The sequence below is a fragment of the Brassica napus genome, chromosome C3 (genome assembly GCF_020379485.1).
Source record: "Brassica napus cultivar Da-Ae chromosome C3, Da-Ae, whole genome shotgun sequence".
In the NCBI taxonomy this organism is placed as follows: Eukaryota; Viridiplantae; Streptophyta; class Magnoliopsida; order Brassicales; family Brassicaceae; genus Brassica; species Brassica napus.
In genome coordinates, this window is record NC_063446.1 from 55176547 (window position 1) to 55195058 (window position 18512).

Consider the following 18512-nt stretch of genomic DNA (forward strand, 5'->3'; position numbering starts at 1 on the left):
CGGTAAAGTTTGATCGATAACTTAGAATGGCGGGGAACGTGAAATGGGTTCGCTACGATCTTCGGGAGATAGCATCGAAAGGTAGACGAGAATACATGGACTAATGTCGTATCGACGTTTCGGAAGAGCTCGGTCGCTACGTAGCGACCGAGCGAACTACGTAGCGACCGAGCTTCTGCTCGAGCTCGGTCTCTACGTTGCGACCGAGCGGAACACGCGTTCGGTCACTGCGTAGCGACCCTTTTCGAGCTCTTGTTGATGACTCGCGTTTCCTCCGCAAAGCTTTTCGTAAGGAAGAATCTATTTTGAAAAAGTATTTGTCGAAGAAAGTTTTTCGTTTTCTTCTTCGGGGATTTGGACGTTAACTTCGTCGCAACCGTTTTCGACCCCAACAGTTAGCCCCCCAGCTCGTTAGAGTCGAGACTCTAGCGGGCGGTTTGACGATTTTGGCAAAGTTAAGCGTATTGAACGAAGTTTACTTCAAACTCCGCGGAAGAGAGTTCTCGAGAAAGTGTTTATTAAAAAATATAAAATTCCGAGCCCTTACTTCTATAAGTAGTGAGCTCTTGTCATTCATTTGCTTCACACCTTCCCTTCTTCAAACCTTCAAAACCTCTCTAGCTCCAAATCTCTTGCTTTTAACATGTCTTCTTCCCATGGTGACAAGCGAAGTTCCGATGTGGAGATGGACGAGGCCACCTCTCCGGCGCCGATTCCGACTTCTCCGGTTGAAGCACCGGCTTGCGTTGCGGACCATCTCTCCTTTCGGGAGAGACTAGTTCGTCGCCAAGCCGAGAAAGAACAGGTTCGAGCCGACGTCGAGTTACCGTCCTCTTCTGCACTGGCCGTTGCTCCGGGTCATGGGACCGAGGGCGTAACTCCGCGAGATACGGGAACTCTCGCAGGCTCGGTCACTCCAGATGCTTCGGCTTTACCTACTGGATCGTCCATGACTCCGATTCTCGTCGAAGATAAGGAGAGGTCTGCCGACTCTATGCCTCCTCCTCCGGCCAGGAAAGATATTGTCCTAGCGCTGCGCGCTCCTAGTGTTGTTCCGGTTGCTCAGCCTAAGGGCCGGAAGAGGAAGTTTACCAAGGGCGGTGACGGGGAATTTTCGCAGCAAGGAGACTCGAGCATAGCGTCGGGGCTTCGCGGAAAGGTTTGTCGCTCGCTTATTCTCTTGATTGTTACATATTTTTCTAAAAGACAACGGATCCCTAACTTTCTTCTCGTTTCGCAGTTCATGTCGTTGATCGACGGGATGATCAGCGAGTGCGGTTGTGAGACTAGTCGTCTCGCCGGGGAGTTGTTGGAGCTGCAGGGTAGATGGTCTGAAACTGAGGCCATGCTGACGACTATCAAGGATTCTCACTCCGTGAAAGTGTCGAAACTCGAGGTCGCGATAGGGGAGCTCGAGAGGGACCTCGGGAAGACGGCGAGTTCACTGCTTAAGGAAAAGAAAGCCAGGAAGGCCAAATCTTCGGAGGTGCGTCGTCTTCAGCGTCAGATCGAGGGTGATGCTGGGTTAGCGAGCCGCGGAATTCGAGAGGCTACGGACGCTCTTCGCTCTGAGTTTCAGACTCGCTTGGCGAAGATCTCCGCTTTTCTGGGCTCCCTCGAGTGCATCCGGAATAGGGATTTAGCCTTGGCGACGATTGAGGGCGCGATGGCCGTGGTTCAGTCATTCCAGAATGAAACTCCTCCGACCTTAGAGGTCGAAGAGGCCAGGCTGTCTGGCTGCAAGGGAGATTTGGCAGTCGTGGATGGAGATTTGGATCTCATCCTAGCTGACCTGAAATCCGCGTGCTTTCTTCCGACGTGTTCAGAAGGCCCAAAGGGGAAAGATCCGGTGCTCAGAGAAGGCGGAGGTGATGCGGCTCCAGGCTTGGACGAAGCGACGGGTGAAGAGGGAGCGTGAGTTCTGAGGATGACTTTGGTTAGATCTCTTGCGGGAGATTTTTTTTTTATGTTTGATGTTTCGGCCTTAAATGGCCTCATTTCGTGTTTTGGGACTGGCCGTATGTGGCTTTGAATCCCTGCGCTCTGCGGCTTTCTTTTTATGACAGGATGATCGAGTTGCATTTTTCATAAGTGTACGTATGGCGTGGAAGAAGGGTGATGAGTTGTCGTCTCATATCCTTCTTCGATGTGAAATGTTTCGTTTGAGATCTGTTTCGAGAGTTTTTCCGCGAGATATTGACTTCGCGGGATATCTGAAGATGTCGAATATAACATAGAGGCATGGTTTTGGGATCTCGTATCTTTTGGATATCATGCCTTGAGATGTTAGAGATCAGTGCGTTGGGTTTAGGGCAAGACCTAGGTTTACTTTCGGTTTTAAGATTTTATGTGGTGACTAGCCGGCTATCGATTTATCTGTCGCGATTTTAACCTGATTCGTACCGATTTAAAGTCTGCGACAGGTTCTCGGCTTATATGACTTGTTAGATATGAATCGGGCATCTCTCCGGAGACAATTTTTAAGCCAACCGGAAGTGCTGGACCAAAATTTCGGGTTTCTTTTATAGCGGAACACGCGTTCGGTCGCTGCGTAGCGACCCTTTTCGAGCTCTTGTCCGATGACTCGCGTTTCCTCCGCAAAGCTTTTCGTAAGAAAGTATCTATTTCGAAAAAGTATTTGTCGAAGAAGGTTTTTCGTTTTCTTCTTCGGGGATTTGGACGTTAACTTCGTCGCAACCGTTTACGACCCTAACAATATATATCAATAGAATGGTCTTGAGTAGTTAGACAAAAAAGAAGAAGAAGAATGGTCTTGAGTTTCCTATCACTTGAGTCCGATCATTTGACAAATTATAATAAAACATTTATTTTGGTTTCCAAATTTAATATATATATATATATATGTTTTATAAATTATGAAAATTAAATTTGATCCAATTTTACTTTGAGATGTTAAAGGTCTCTACATTCTATGGCCAGTTCTACCAGTCATATAGTATAAAATATTGTATGTAATGATTAAACTAGAAATTTTAAGTATTTAACCTGTCATTTCATTTTTGTAAGGGTGCGAAAGTTACAAACCGCAAGATGTAGTTAATAGTAACAAAAAAGCCTCTCTATATATCTATATATCTATATATATAAAAATATGTTCGCCTCATTCCTGCTTTGCCACGTGGAAAGTCGATGTCTGACAGGCCGACACGTGTCCCAGCTGTATTAAACGCATCACTTCATTTAATCTGAAAATTTGTTGGGCTTTTATCGTTAGGGAAATATCTATAGTGTTTTGGGCTACTATTTTCTGATTATGTATGCGGCCCGTCGGCCCGTCGGCCCAACCTCGATAACCCTAAATCTAATGAAGCAAAGAAACGTAAGTCGTCTCTCTCCTTCTTTCTGCGGCGCTTGGAAACGTCTGAGCTTCTTCCAAATCTCTGAAACGTAGGTCGTCTCTCTCCTTCTCATTTAACATATTTATAATACTTATGTTTTTTATTGCCACTGTAAAAAAGTATTTTATTTATTAACTCCATTAAAAATATTAACAGTTAGCCATTAAACTAAATTATTTTAACAAAACAATTAAACAACCACAAAATGAAAGCTCACGGAGTTGTTATAATATATATTAGCCGACCATTTTTTTCTAATTGAAATTGTACTCACACATAAAAAACTACACCAGTATTATATAATATTCAACTTTTTTCAGATTAGATGTTGTTCTAATTTTTTCACACTAATTAAGAAAAATGTTAAATGTTCCGTTTACCCCTATTTAGTTATTTAAAACTTATTGATTCTTTTCTACTATTATGTAAGGATTAAACAAAATTAACACATATTAATTCAAAAGCATACAACCTCACTCACACCACATCTAATTTTTCATGCGGTAGACCTGTGGTAATCATTTCCTCGCACAGATCATTCTGTAAAGCAAACAACACTAACACATATTAGTTCCAAAGCAAATCTAAGACACTACCAATAAGAGCTAAAATGTATTTTCTCCATGCCCAAACATCTTAACAACCATAAACATTATTATACATTTTTTCAAATCCTAACATAAAACACATGCAAAGAAAATATACAATAATATAGACATATACATCATACGTAAATTATATCCCGCCCGTAGGGCGGGCCGATCCTAGTATATTTATATGTTTTTGTTACTATTAAAACTAGGAAAAGAACCCGTGCGATATCGCACGGGAGCTCATTTTGTAAAAATATTTCTCGGAAACTCATTTTGTAACAATATGTAACAATGGATATCATACTGAATATATGTTGATTTATGTTGATATGATCTTTTTCATTTATAATATGATCTTGAATTTTGAAAGTTCTTATAAAACGCTAACAATTATTATAGTACTATTTGTTAGATCTCTAAATACTATTTAGGATAAGATGATATTAAGATATAAATTCTCTAAAATTCCATCGGTTTCTCAATCAAAAATTTTAAATTTGGACTAAAATACAAAAATAACAAATAGAACTCTTTATGTTCATGTTTGTTTCTTCAAACATATGTGAAAATCGTTTAATATTACATTTCTCCATTTTAGTCTATTTGTGATTGTTAATTTTTTTGTTGTGATTTGTCAGTGTTCACAACTCTTTGTATAGATGACCAAACATTGCAATGTAATAACTGATAGTTCATTTTAATAAAAACAGTTGACAAAAAATAAAAAGATAACCAAACATTGCAATGGTTAGATAATGATTACAATGGTTAAGACCGAAAATTACAATGATTTATCATCAATACTTTTTTTTGTCAGCATCATCAATACTACAATTAGCAATAGTTGCAATGATTTATCATTAAAGATGGCATTGGTTTTTCGATAAGTTTCAATTTGAAAAGTCACATCTGTTCATTTGAAAAGTTACAAAATTTAGATTTCCATAACTATTAGTTAACTAACTTGGTATACGAAATTATTTCCTTTTTCTTCTTCTTCAGATTATTTCTCCAATTACTTGTGGCAGAAAAGATGTAGCTGGAGATTGAGTGCGTCAGTTTTTAGAGAAGAGTTCGTACGGGATCAATGTTGTACATAGCAATGAAGACTAACTACATTGCAGTAGAGATGTTCTCGAAAAGGAGAAAATTTTCATGGAAACAGACTCTACACGGGTAAGCTCCTCTCTTCCATAAACTGATTTGTAAAGTTTTTTTCACTACAATGTTTCAAGAAAAAAAACTTGATATACGACCAACCCATGGGTGCAAACCTTAGATAATGACTGCACCAATAGTATTTCCAAAAGTATATTGATTTGTATAAACTTTTTTCTGTTCCAGACCTGATAAATATATTCACTGCTATCAACATTTTTATCAAATTTAACTTGTGGAAAATTGGTTTTTAAAAATTAGAAATTGTTTGTTTAGATTTTCTAAAAATTATAGTATATAGATCTGTAATTTTGCACTAACAAATACACAACTCTTGAGACAAATAATTGTACAATCATATTTTTTGGGATATTAACATTATTTAAAAAGTTAATATATCCAAATGAAAATACACAACTTTTAAAATTGATATGTTTTAGAATTGTTTGTTGGAAACACACATATATAAATTGACAACTTTTAAAATGAAAATTATGCTTTGAGAAGTCATGGACATAGCTATTTATAGATTTTTAAAAAATTTGTTTGAAGAGTCACATCGTTTCAATTTAAAGGTTATTTTTATTGAAATAATAATTATATGAAAAAGTCACAATTTTTCAATATATAGGATCACATTTTTAAATATATACAGTTATTTTAAAATAAAAAGACATAACTTTTAAATAAAAAGACACAATTTTTAATTGTTGAAAACATGTAACTTTTCAGGTTCACAATCTTTGGAATTAATTGAGATCGCTGTTATTAGTAGATTATGTAGTTGTTTGCATGTTGGTATTCAGACCTTAAATTAAGCATTTTTTAAAGGAAGATGAGGTGTGTCGGCAACTTACGAATCGGACAAACACGCAATTAGAGATGATGGTTGGTTATTTCAAAAATAATGAAAACAAATTGGATTGTAAACCCTATCCAAGCCCATGTCATGATATTGATAAATACTATGTTTATTATAGGCACATCTAGTTCATATTTAACATGCCATTCAATTACCCTTTAATTTATATGAAGTGTGTATTGACACGAAAAAACAAACATATTAAATTATAAATACGTTAACTTACGATATATTCGAGAAGTGCAACTTCTTCAGGTATCAATTTCTATCCACCTGACCTACTTAAATCGCAGATGAAATTATTCGTTTGTTCGTAATCTTCTTCTTCCTTTTGTTTAAGAATGAGAAGAACTATATACATATTAATTTACATTAAATTTTTTGTAAAAAGGGTTTTCAAATTTACCAATGTATAGTAGTATGACATGTTGTGTATCAAAATATGACGAGGTAAAGAAAATGAGAACAGACGGGATGTGGTAGCTCGTTTGGTAAAGACCTTGGGGGCCAACTGTCATGCTCCCGGGTTCGACGCCAGGCAGAGGGGAACTGCCCATCCTGTCATCAAATGCGGTACTGGGTGTTGGGCCTTGTCCTCAGCCCAGGTTTAAGCCCTCCCGGGTGAAGTGGACCGCTGCCTAACCGGGCCCAGGGAATGATCCACGTAAGTGGAGAACCCTGGATTATCAAAAAATAAAAAAAAAAAATGAGAACAATTAAAGTTATTTTCTCCATTACATAAAACTTGTACATATTTATATACTCACAATATGAACTATATATACTTAAAACTATCTAAACTATTAAGGCAGAAGTACGAATAAATCTTACTCCTTAAAGTTGCACAAATATTACATCCCTATGCCACTATTAAAACTATGTCGTTTTACTTACTCTCTTTTTCTTCCTAATTCGTTGATACATATCAACTAAACAAACCTTATATTATTCTGGGCTTACAATTTCTAAATGGCCCAAACATACTTATTTAGGTATATGTGTATATCAAATAGATTTTGCATAGACTATCGTAATTAATTCAACTTCTTTCCTTCCATAATACAAACCATTCCTAAAACTATTCCTACATTTACGATATTTAAAAAACAAATCAACACAGAATATTTTTTCCTAATTCTACGCAATCAGCATTGAAAAAAAGGATCAATATAACTAACGAAATCACATAATTATCTTGCCAAAAACTTGGTTACCAAGTAATTCTTATCTTTAAAGATCGAATATTCTCTTTTTCCTATTAAATAAAAAAATATGAATGTACATTAAATAATTTTACAAAGATTTTGCCATTGATTCTGCGTTTAAATTATAACTACCAAAATTTACCATTTAATTATTACGATATTAACCTAACGGGATCCCATTTGATATGCCAACTATATATACATATCTCCTCAAGTTGCATCGATATCATATCAAATCAAAGAATAAAAAAAAACCTCAATATGTCTAACCTAACGACATTTGTTCCTCTCACAAAACTCAGGCCATTCAAAGACAACTGGAGAATTCAAGTGAAATGTTTACATTCGTGGAAGCAAAACACACCTTTTGCAGGCGATACTTTCGAGATGGTGTTAGCAGATCAATGGGTAAGTTTTGTAACACACGTTTCTTCCTTTCATTGTATTACTAATGTCATGAATCTAACTAATATGACCGTGTTTTTGTTAGGGTAACAAGATCCATGCTACTAGCAAACGATCTCTCATGCAACGGATTCAACGTGTCTTACCTATAGATTCTTGGGGAGTTATTGAACACGTTACTGTGACTCCAGCTGGTGGTCAATATCGAACAACCAACTACAAATACAAGATGGTTATAGCAGAAGACGCTGTGCTATCAAGATCGGATTTAGTTGATGATAGAGTTTTTATATCGCTTGCTAATTATGAAGAAATTGAGAATGGAACCAAAAAGCAAGCTTTTCTCATTGGTAATCTCTGTTTATGTTATATTCATATTGTTTTAAAACTATACTGACATGCGTTTGATATATATCGTTACCTATGTTTCTATTTGTTATCTTACAGACGTGATAGGAAGAATTCATGACCTTGGTGATGTACAGACTGTACAAGTTTCTGGCGAAGACAGAAAGAGGGTTCTGTTTCGCTTAGTTGATGCAGAGTTAGTTTCAAAACATTTTGTTTTTGTTATCTTATACACTTTATTTTGTTCTTTTCTTTGACTAAATATCATTCTTTGATATCGTTAGAGGAAACAATCTTGCATGCTGTCTGTGGGGAACATATGCTGAGCAACTTGAACCGTTTTCTCTAAACGGAAAGGATCAAACAATTATTTGTTTGATCAGGTTTGCAAAAATCAAGGAATTTAGAGGTATTTTTTTTTTGACTCTTATAACATTAGTTGATTAATATATTTTTTGTTTGATTGAATTCAAAGCCTATGTTTAATGTTTTATAGGCGAGCTGCAAATCACTAATGCTTTTGATGCGACACGACTGTTCCTGAATGCAATGATCCCTGAAGTTTCTAATATAACTCAAAGGTTTTGCTTCTGTTATGATTATGATTTATATATTATTACATGCCTATCTTATAAAACTAATTTTTAAATGTCCAAATTGAAATGCATTTAAGGCTGTCAAATGATGATCTCTCTGTTGCTCTGGTCCCAAAACCGTCTGGAAAGAAGGATGGTAAAAGAATGTTGTATAACTGGAATGATGCTGAGATCAAAACAATTGCAGAAGTCGCTGAGGCCAATCAGGTACATCTAACCATTTTTCCGAATGTAATTGTTTTGCTTTATGGTTATGAACATTTGAATAAAAATCCGCTTATGATTTTATAAAATATTTAGGTGGAGATTTGCAAAATCATATGTACTATTGAAGCTATAGATACAGATTGGTCTTGGTTCTACATTGGTTGTAACCGGCACCAAAAACGTGTACTTAAGATTCCTAAAGTTGATTATAGAAGGATGACAAAAAAAGATAAGCCTATGTTTCGTTGTGAACTTTGTCGTTCTAATATCAATACTGTTGGACCCAAGTAAGTGATTATAATTACTTGAACTAATTGTTGAGAGTTCAAATATTTAGCAAGATCAAAGTATTCTTACTATATCCGATTTTTGTTTTTAGATTCAAGCTACATCTGGTTGTGAAAGATGACTCTGCAACATGTAATGTGATGTTGCTAGGCTCTGTTGGTAAGTCCATCGTTGGAGTGGATGCTGAAGAATTATGGGATGGCTCATATGAGGAGGTATATATTTTTTTATGAATTTGTGTTTTGCAGTTACTTTTCTCTACAATAATAGTTTAGATTTAACCCCCATATATTTCTACTATATATCAGATTGAAGATCCAGATATACTACCAGAACCTATTCTTAGTTTGGTCGGCAAGTCTTTCTGTTTTGGTATTTCCATATCCTCAGACAATGTCACAAATGGATCCGACACTTTTGTTGTTTTAGAGGTTTGTTCTGGAGATAAAGTTCTTACTATCCAGACTGACTCTCAATCTAATTCTGATATGGTCACAACTTCTTCTACCATGTCATCTGGATCTGTAAGTATATTTTTTAATTAATTTATGCTTTACATTTGTTATTAGTGTGTGCTTTATGATAGTGTCTAACAATTCCTTGAAATTTAAATTGATTTAGGCCATGATGTTGGATCAAATTTCCTCTGATGAGTGTCCAACTCCTATAACAAAGCGCAAGGATGATGATTGTGACCTACAGGACCTAACATCTTCTTCCAAGAAACAATGCACCAAGATAATCAAAGAAGAGAAGATCAAGAATGATTAGGCTGAAGATGAAGTTTCTATCCGATATCAAACTCCTTTCGCTTATTTTGGTTTTTTTTTGTTATGCTTTGATTTATTCCGTATTTTGAATTTGAGGCTTTGTTTTTTTTTTATATTTTAATTTTCTTTATTTAATAATAAGCTGGGTTTTTATGTCATTTTTATGCATTCTTAAAATTAATTTATAAGACAGTATATTGAAATTACTTATTACTAATCAAAACAAGAGCCTAACTAACCAATCAACTCATATAGTTCTAAAGTAAAACTATACTACCAATCGTATTTCTAAAGGATAATAAGTTTGGTTAGAAGAGTTTACCTGTCTATAAGAGTATGAATGTTCGAACCTGCTCCATCATTGTTTGTCATCGGATCTGTGATTCCAGTACAACATAAACGTTTTTAGAACGAATAAATGTCTTGCGAAGTAATTTTACTAAAAAAAGCCATATCAATCTTACTAATATAAATGTTATATAGTGAATAAAAATGAATGTTACAGATGTTTAAATAAAATAATTCCTGGATTAAACTTACTTATTTTAACTATTATCCTACATTTAAGCAATTTATATATTGTCAATCATAAATTATGACCAGAAAAATAGGAGATTACCTGAATATATGCAAATCTCATAGTAAGCTAATCCATTCTTCCCAAAAAATCTTTCTGAATAAATGCCGTGGAAGGAACATTCCTTCATCCTCATTTGTTTCCTGGAGATTTTAGTCTTGATATGGACAGAAGGGATATTGTTATACAAAAAAGTTCAGGAAAACTACTGAGAATAAACGAGATTCATGCTTCCTATCTTGCACTTCAGTATCCTCTTTTGTTTACATATGGTGAAGATGGATTCAGACTTGGTATTAAGAAAGGAGCAACAGAAAAGACCAAAAAACAAAAGAAGCCTAATATCAGTATGAGGCAATGGTTTGCTTTTCGCCTTCACGAGCGTAAGAATGAATCTCATTCTCTCCTACATTCTAGAAGGCTATTTCAGCAGTTTGTGGTGGATGCCTTCACCACAATTGAGTCTAATCGTTTAAGATATTTGAAGATGAACCAGCCGTCTTTGCGATCAGATAGCTATGATTCTATTAAAGAGTCTGAGAACGCAGGAAAAGAGGATATGAATGAGCAAGGAACTGAGTTTACATTACCAGCTTCATTCGTAGGGAGTCCTAGATATATGAAGAATTGTTACTTGGATGCTATGGCAATATGTAAGCATTTTGGATTCCCTGATTTTTTCATCACTTTCACATGTAATCCCAAATGGCCAGAGATCACAAGATATGTTAAGGCAAGGAAACAAAAGGCTGAAGACAGATCAGACATTATCTGTAGGATTTTCAAGATCAAACTTGATTCTTTGATGGGTACTCTAACCAAAAAAAATATATTGGGAGAGACACAGTCATGTAAGTTAAACCTGTCTGATCTGTATATTTATAAAAATTCCATACGTTTGAATTTATATAAATTGTGACAAACGTTTTTTTTTACAGCTATGTACACTGTTGAGTTCCAGAAACGGGGTTTGCCACATGCTCACATTCTCTTATTCATGAAGAAGTTAAAGAAGCCTACAACAGCCGATATTGACGACATTATTTCTGCAGAGATTCCTAACAAGAAGGAAGAACCAGAACTGTATGAGGTCATTAAAGATATGATGATTCATGGTCCATGTGGAAGAGCTAATACCAATTCTCCATGTATGGAGAATGGTCGTTGCTCTAAGTCATATCCTAAATCATTTTCTGAGAAGACCACTATTAACAAAGAAGGTTTTCCGGTTTACAAGAGGCGTGAGCAGTCACAGAACTTTGTTATGAAGAGTGGAGTGAGGTGTGACAATCGGCATGTCATTCCTTACAACCGGAAGTTATCTCTTCTATACAGAGCTCATATCAACGTCGAGTGGTGCAACCAAGTTGGGTCTATAAAGTATTTATTCAAATACATTAATAAAGCACAGGACCGCGTCACAGTTGCCGTTGAACCACCAGACAACATTGTTGCAAGTGAGTTAGGAGATGTTGAGATTACTAAAGAGAATCTTGATAAGAAAAGAAATGAACTCAAGGAATTCTTCGATTGCAGGTATTATTACCGTTGTTGTTCTTTACAGTATACCAATTCATTAATTTAGCCACTGTTTTTTTACCAATATGTTTTTTTTTCAGATACGTGTCAACATGTGAAGGAACATGGAGAGTATTCAAATTTCCTATTCACTATCGATCAACTGCTGTTGAGAAGCTTAGTTTCCATCTCCCTGGAAAGCAAGTTATTACATTCAGAGGGAAAGACAAATTGAAAGCAGTTGTCACTCGAAAGCTCATTGAAAATACAATGTTCTTAGCTTGGTTTGAGTTGAACAAGACTGACTCCTTCGCAAGAACATTGACCTATGCTCAGATCCCAAGCTTCTATACTTACAATAAAAGGTTAAAGAAGTTCAACAGGAGGAAACGGGGATTTGCTTTGGGGAGGATTAACTATGCTCCTAGGACCCAAGAAGATGCTTATTACTTGCGTGTATTGTTGAATGTTGTCAGGGGACCCACGAGTTATGAGGACATTAAAACATACCAAGATGTTCTCTATCCGAGCTACAAAGAAGCATGTTATGCTCGTGGGTTATTAGATGATGATCAGGAGTACATTGATGACATAGTAAGAAGAAGTTTTGAGAGCACAGCAAGTGAGCTACGGAAAGTGTTTGTTATGATGCTTATGAGTAACACTTTATCTAAGCCTAAGTCAGTATGGGAAAACACTTGGATGTTTTTATCTGAAGATATTGAGCACTCTAGGAGAAGGAATTTTAATAGACCAGGTATGTTTTTAGATTTTAAACTTGATTGTTCAATTTAGCTACATGAATTTATGTTTCAAGACTTATAATTTTAGTTTCTTTCTTGACTTTTTCATATTCATTTTAGGTCTGATGCTGAGTGATGACGACAAAAAGAAGTATGCTTTACTTGAGATTGAAAAAATCTTGAAACGATCTGGAACTTCACTTGCAAAATTTGATTCTATGCCTAAACCGCCAAAGATAAGTATCCACGATGAAAATGTCTTGGTGCTAGACGAACGCAGCTATGAGCGTTCTGATTTGTTAGAGACTCTTCGAAGAGATCTGCTGAAGATGACTTGCGAGCAAAGAAAGATATATGAGGAGATTCTTTCTGCTGTTAATAAAGGAGATGGTGGAATGTTTTTTGTTAGTGGTTTTGGTGGAACAGGGAAAACTTTCCTATGGAAATTGCTTTCTGCAGCTATCAGATCCAGAGGAGATATTGTTCTAAACGTGGCTTCGAGCGGCATTGCATCACTGTTGTTGCCTGGTGGTCGGACAGCACATTCCAGATTCGGGATTCCTCTAAATCCAGACGAGTTTTCTTCATGTACTATGAAGCATGGGAGTGACCAAGCTAATTTAGTGAAAGCCTCATCACTTATCATCTGGGATGAAGCGCCTATGATGAGCAAGCATTGTTTTGAGGCTTTGGATAAAAGTTTATCTGATATTGTTGGGAAACACGACACACAACCATTTGGTGGAAAGGTTATCGTGTTTGGTGGTGATTTTAGGCAAGTTTTGCCTGTTATAAATGGTGCTGGTAGAGCTGAAATAGTTATGGCCTCACTTAACTCATCCTATCTTTGGACGCACTGCAAAGTTCTTAAGCTCTCCAAGAATATGAGATTGCTATCAGCAGGATTGTCACCAGCAGAGGCAAAGGATCTTCAAGAATTTTCAGAGTGGATATTAAAAGTTGGTGATGGTAAACTTTCAGAGCCTAATGATGGTGAGGCAGAGATAGAAATTCCCTCTGAATTTTTGATTACAGATTGTAATGATCCTATAGAAGCAATCAGCGAAGAGATTTATGGCACAACAACTTCATTGCATGAAAAGAAAGATGCAAATTTTTTTCAAGAGAGAGCTATCCTCTGTCCAACTAACGAGGATGTTAATACAGTTAATGAATATATGTTGGACAAGCTAGAAGGTAAATTGCGCTATTTCATCTATTGATTTCGCAGAAGTTGTAGTTGACTCTTATTCTAGGAGTTTTTGTTTTCTATTTCAGGTGAGGAAAAAATTTATAACAGTGCTGATAGCATTGATCCCTCTGATACATGTGCTGTGAACAATGAAGCTCTTAGTGCTGATTTTCTAAACACAATTAAGGTTCCTGGTTTACCAAACCATAGTCTTAGACTGAAGGTTGGTTGTCCTGTTATGGTTCTGAGAAACATAGCTCCTACTGATGGCTTAATGAATGGGACGAGACTGCAGATCACTCAGCTAATGGATTTTATGGTTCAAGCTAGGATTATAACAGGAGAGAGGATTGGGGAGATAGTTGATATTCCTAGATTGCTAATAACCCCTTCTAACACCAGATTGCCTTTCAAAATGAGGAGAAGGCAACTGCCTCTTGTTGTGGCTTTTGCAATCACAATCAACAAAAGTCAAGGGCAATCACTATCTAAAGTAGGTCTTTATCTACCAAGACCTGTCTTTTCACATGGTCAGTTATATGTTGCTGTTTCTAGAGTGACTTCCAAAAAGGGATTGAAAATTCTGATTTTAGACGAAGATGGCAAACCACAGAAACAAACTAAGAATGTTGTTTTCAAAGAAGTTTTCGACAACCTTTAATAGCTGAGGTAACATAATTTGTCTATTTAGAAGTTTTTTTTTATTTTCAGTATATGTTTTGGTGCATAATTCTCACATTTTGTTTATTCTGAAAGAAAGTACAGACAAATACTAAAATGATTTTCTTATTTTGATCGTTGCAGGTGTCGCATGTTATATGTGGTGGATGAATGCTTGCTGGTTCACTAAGTTTTATTTTTGTTATGCAAACAACATTTCTTTGTTTTACCAAGTCGCTTCATAACAATAAGACTGTTATATTTTTCATTTAGACAAACGCATGCATTATATTTGGTCGTTTTTAACCATATCTAAATGAAGCTGTTGTTATCTAAGACAAATATCAATGAGGCATTTCTTCCTCAAACATCTTAACTAAAACCAGGGTTCCCTAATCTAAAAACCAATATCTATACTCTCCTATTTGTTTCACCTTACGAAATAGCTAGAGTAGATCAGTAATTACTAACCTCATTATAACTCTGTTGTCCTGTAATCATTGTAGTCTGCTTTTGCATCTTCATAACTGGTACTCGGTTCTCTCCAGGAAACTTCAGTGTCCATTTTCTGGCAAATACAAAGTTAATCCTACCAAGAAAGATTTTGTAATAGCAGTTTAAGTTAGTAACATGAACATACGTTCCTATCAGCATTAAAATGTCTGATGTTTTTAATGAACTGTGAGCATAAATTTTATACATGTTATTCATATTTTCAGTGAATCAAGAATACAGAAGAAAGCAATTTAATCTAAATATGCCATCACAGAGGAAAGGAAAGACGTTATTCTAGCCTTGCACTTATTCTATACTGTCCTATTTTATCCAACTTACGAAATAGGTACGTTAGATCAGTTATCAACATATTTTGTAGAACACCGGCGCGTTATTATCCATGACATTGCTTTCATCCTATGAATTAGTTATGATAGAGAAGTAATTACTAACCATATTCTCAGGTGTGTGTTCCTCGGGTTGTTGTCTTCCATTATATTTGGATTACTGAAACTTGGTTCTCACAACGTCCAAATCAAACATGCGTCACATTTAAAATGACATAATATCAGCTATCAAACGATTGACAGATGTTATGTTATATAAGATCGTGAAGGAAAAAATAACCAGGTTTGAATCACTCAGACAAGTAAAAACCAAACATTTATACTTAAGCCAGCGTTCTTTCATAATCACAACATATTCAAGATGGTCCTACATTGCTTGGTACTTATGAATTAGTTGTGATAGCTAAGAAATATTAACCGTATTCGAAGTCTTTTGTTCGCCAAGGTTGCTGGCTTACTTTGCATCTGGATTACTAGAAATTGCTTCACACAACGTCCAACTCAAACATGCGTCACAATTAAAAAGGATAATATCAGAATTGACACAATTGTATAAAAATAGATACAGAAATTTTAAAAACTGTTGATTTTGACTTTACGACCTTATGTCTCTAAAGACGAAGGTTAATTGCCGGCATACTCATTGAGACTAGAGATCTATCATTCCATAAGAGAAACAATCAAAAAATTTAGGGAAGAAAACTATTCATTGAATCTTAATCAAAATAATCGATTATGAATCTAACCTTTGATAAAGTAGATCGATTGACTTAACAAATAGAGTGACCAAAGTTAATAAACATCTGTTCATTGGAACAAAGATATATGAGTTGTTGACGAAGTGATCAAGTACTGTAACGAAGCATTCCGTGGACAAAGCAGAGCTTATAGTGAGTCTTGACAGGTCTTCATGATTAAACCGGGACCGTGCTATATCTATCCGACAGAAAGCTCTTCGTATGACCCCTTCAGTTGATTTAAAAAACCATCATAACACAGAATCTAGAACAACAAATCAAGATAAGCTCGGTCCCGGTTATCTCTGATAAATAATTTCAACCTAAACCTCCAAAAATCATACCTGTTTGCAAAATCTGTTGTACTTCTCAATGGATCTAACCATCTTTCCTCTTTTGAGAGAGAAATTCAACCCCCTGAGATGGAACTTATCGCCAGAAAGCGGACGGCACCGACAGAGAGATCTACAAGAACGGAAACCAAGAAGTCGTACAAAGAAAACTGTTTCTGTTTCTTTTCCCGGAAAAAAAATAATTTGGGCTTCGATTAATATTTTAAGCCCACTAATTTGAAGTCAAAAATAAATTGCCTATTTCAATTCATCTAAATGGGCTTTGTATATATAATTGTGCACCAGAATACTTTTTGAGAATGTTTTTTGGGTATGATTTTCCATAATTTGTAATTTTTGCTGTAAATTTTTGTTTAAAAAAATTTAAATCAAATGTAATTTTTAAAATAATTTATCACACAAATTTAATAGTATAATTTAATAAAACACACTCAATCTAAACAAAATACTCTAATATTTTAGATTTAATTGTTTAATGTAATATTTAAGTTTGGACTAAAGATCTAAATTGTTTAATTTACTCTAAGATCAAAATTAATCAAGTTAATTTTTTAATTTACAAAGTAAAAGTACAAAAAGTACAAATGAAAAAGAATGCAACTAAAATTTAAAAATTCGACACTTAGCAAAATGACCAAGATACACAATATATCATAACTCAATAACCTATGAAACATTAACCTACAGTCTACAACTAACAAAAATATTAAATTCTACAAAATATATATCCGCGCGGGCGCGCGGATCAAAAGCTAGTATAAGCTTACAATAAGCGCTACTATCAATACTAGAGTCTTTCTCCGCGCGATGCGCGGAAAAGTATGTTGATACTCGATTTTTGATTATAAGTTCGAATGTTTTTGTTTGGAATGGAAGCATTGTATTTTTCAAAATATTTTGAAAATTGGTGAATATCGAGTTTATGCAATTGTTTTAAAAAAAAGAGTAGCTAAGTAATCATAAATAATGTAAGAAAGAGATCAAGTCTTTTGAAAATCAGAAGCTGCGCTATGGACCATAAGAAAAAAATAACCTGAACTTGGTTAAAAATAAGTTAGTAAACTTAAATTTAAGTAAATACCAAGCTATGGTTATTTATATAAAAAGATCCATACCTGGCATAGCTTGGTAAAAATTCTGTGTAAGTCCTTCTTTATTTAATTGTATCATCGTATGGTTGATATGTTGGGCGTTGTAAATCTGTGAATAGAATATTTTATCAGAAGACTTTTGAAAAATGGTGGAAGTGAAAACTACTAATTTTAATTAAAAATACTTTTTTTTGGGGGGGGGGGGGGGGGGGGGGGGGGGGGGGTGGGGGGGGGAAGGCCTTTGAATATTTCTTTGTAGACTATGTTCTTCGCTTTTCAGCTGGTGGGAATCTTCGCTTTTGATGATTGTTAATCCTGCTTTGCTTGTGACACGTGAGAGGACCACATAAAGTTGACCACGAGCGAAGACCGGTTTAGGCAGATATAAGATGACATCTTTTAAACTTTGGCCTTGGCTTTTGTTGATTGCATTGCATAACACAATCTGATAGGGAATTGCCGCCGACGTAATATGAACGTAACTTTGTTTCATCATACAAAAGAACAATCCTTGGGATCAAGACTTCTTCTCCAATGTGTGAGCCAGTGATAATTTTGCCCTTGATAAGCGGTCGCCAATGTGGGTTAGGATCATACGGGTACCATTGCATAATCATTTTTTTTATTTATGTTTCGCAGAAGCATAACTGAGGCACCAACTTTCATAGTTAGTTTGTGCGAAGACAACCCTGAGAATTCCAATGAATTGAGATACTCAAAGGCATATAATGTATCATTTTGATCTGATGTAGTGTCCGATATCTCAAAGCTGTCTGAGCTGAAGTAATCTCGTGACACCCCGTCGGTCTGTGAGATTGTATAAGCATTGATTTCATCGATGGTTTCATTACGGGGTGTGAGTATAGCTTTATCAGTGTAGGAGGTCTGGGAATTTGTCAGTTTGTTGACTTCTCCATATGCGGTATCAACAACTTCTTTTAATGGGTCAACATAACTCACGAATCAATGATTTATCGACAGTTATCATTTGTTCATGGTAGTCTTCAC

General features: G+C 35.6%; 4 protein-coding genes across 4 annotated transcripts; all 4 read left to right on the forward strand.

Moving 5' to 3' along the window:
• The first annotated feature begins 643 nt into the window (after positions 1–643).
• LOC106428004 lies at positions 644–9792 on the forward strand. Its single transcript, XM_048749790.1, has 10 exons — positions 644–1057; positions 7668–7932; positions 8030–8126; positions 8215–8339; positions 8427–8511; positions 8604–8733; positions 8827–9020; positions 9113–9236; positions 9330–9545; positions 9643–9792. The coding sequence occupies exons 1-10, from the start codon at positions 644–646 to the stop codon at positions 9790–9792; spliced, it is 1800 nt and encodes a 599-aa protein (XP_048605747.1).
• On the forward strand, positions 2772–13900 carry LOC125583604 (ATP-dependent DNA helicase PIF2-like). The gene has a single exon (XM_048750818.1). The coding sequence runs from the start codon at positions 12686–12688 to the stop codon at positions 13850–13852; it is 1167 nt and encodes a 388-aa protein (XP_048606775.1). The 5' UTR covers positions 2772–12685; the 3' UTR covers positions 13853–13900.
• LOC111203784 lies at positions 10718–12681 on the forward strand. Its single transcript, XM_022697829.2, has 3 exons — positions 10718–11177; positions 11307–11904; positions 11988–12681. Exons 1-3 carry the CDS (start codon positions 10718–10720, stop codon positions 12679–12681), a joined length of 1752 nt encoding a protein of 583 aa, XP_022553550.2.
• LOC125583183 (ATP-dependent DNA helicase PIF1-like) lies at positions 13898–17570 on the forward strand (the record flags this gene model as incomplete). Its single annotated transcript, XM_048749791.1, has 1 exon — positions 13898–17570. A coding segment is annotated over one exon (585 nt), but the record flags the coding sequence as incomplete, so codon positions are not given.
• Between the last annotated feature and the right edge of the window lie 942 nt (positions 17571–18512).

Excerpts from the sequence above, each read along its gene's own strand:
- LOC106428004 (XM_048749790.1), top strand. The coding sequence starts at position 644 with ATGTCTTCTTCCCATGGTGACAAGCGAAGTTCCGATGTGGAGATGGAC. Across the intron at positions 8,512-8,603 it reads GTTTCTAATATAACTCAAAG|GCTGTCAAATGATGATCTCT; the intron begins GTTTTGCTTCTG and ends AATGCATTTAAG. Across the intron at positions 9,546-9,642 it reads CTACCATGTCATCTGGATCT|GCCATGATGTTGGATCAAAT; the intron begins GTAAGTATATTT and ends AAATTGATTTAG.
- LOC111203784 (XM_022697829.2), top strand. The coding sequence starts at position 10,718 with ATGAGGCAATGGTTTGCTTTTCGCCTTCACGAGCGTAAGAATGAATCT. Across the intron at positions 11,178-11,306 it reads CAAACTTGATTCTTTGATGG|CTATGTACACTGTTGAGTTC; the intron begins GTACTCTAACCA and ends TTTTTTTTACAG. Across the intron at positions 11,905-11,987 it reads AAGGAATTCTTCGATTGCAG|ATACGTGTCAACATGTGAAG; the intron begins GTATTATTACCG and ends TTTTTTTTTCAG.
- LOC125583604 (XM_048750818.1), top strand. The coding sequence starts at position 12,686 with ATGAATTTATGTTTCAAGACTTATAATTTTAGTTTCTTTCTTGACTTT.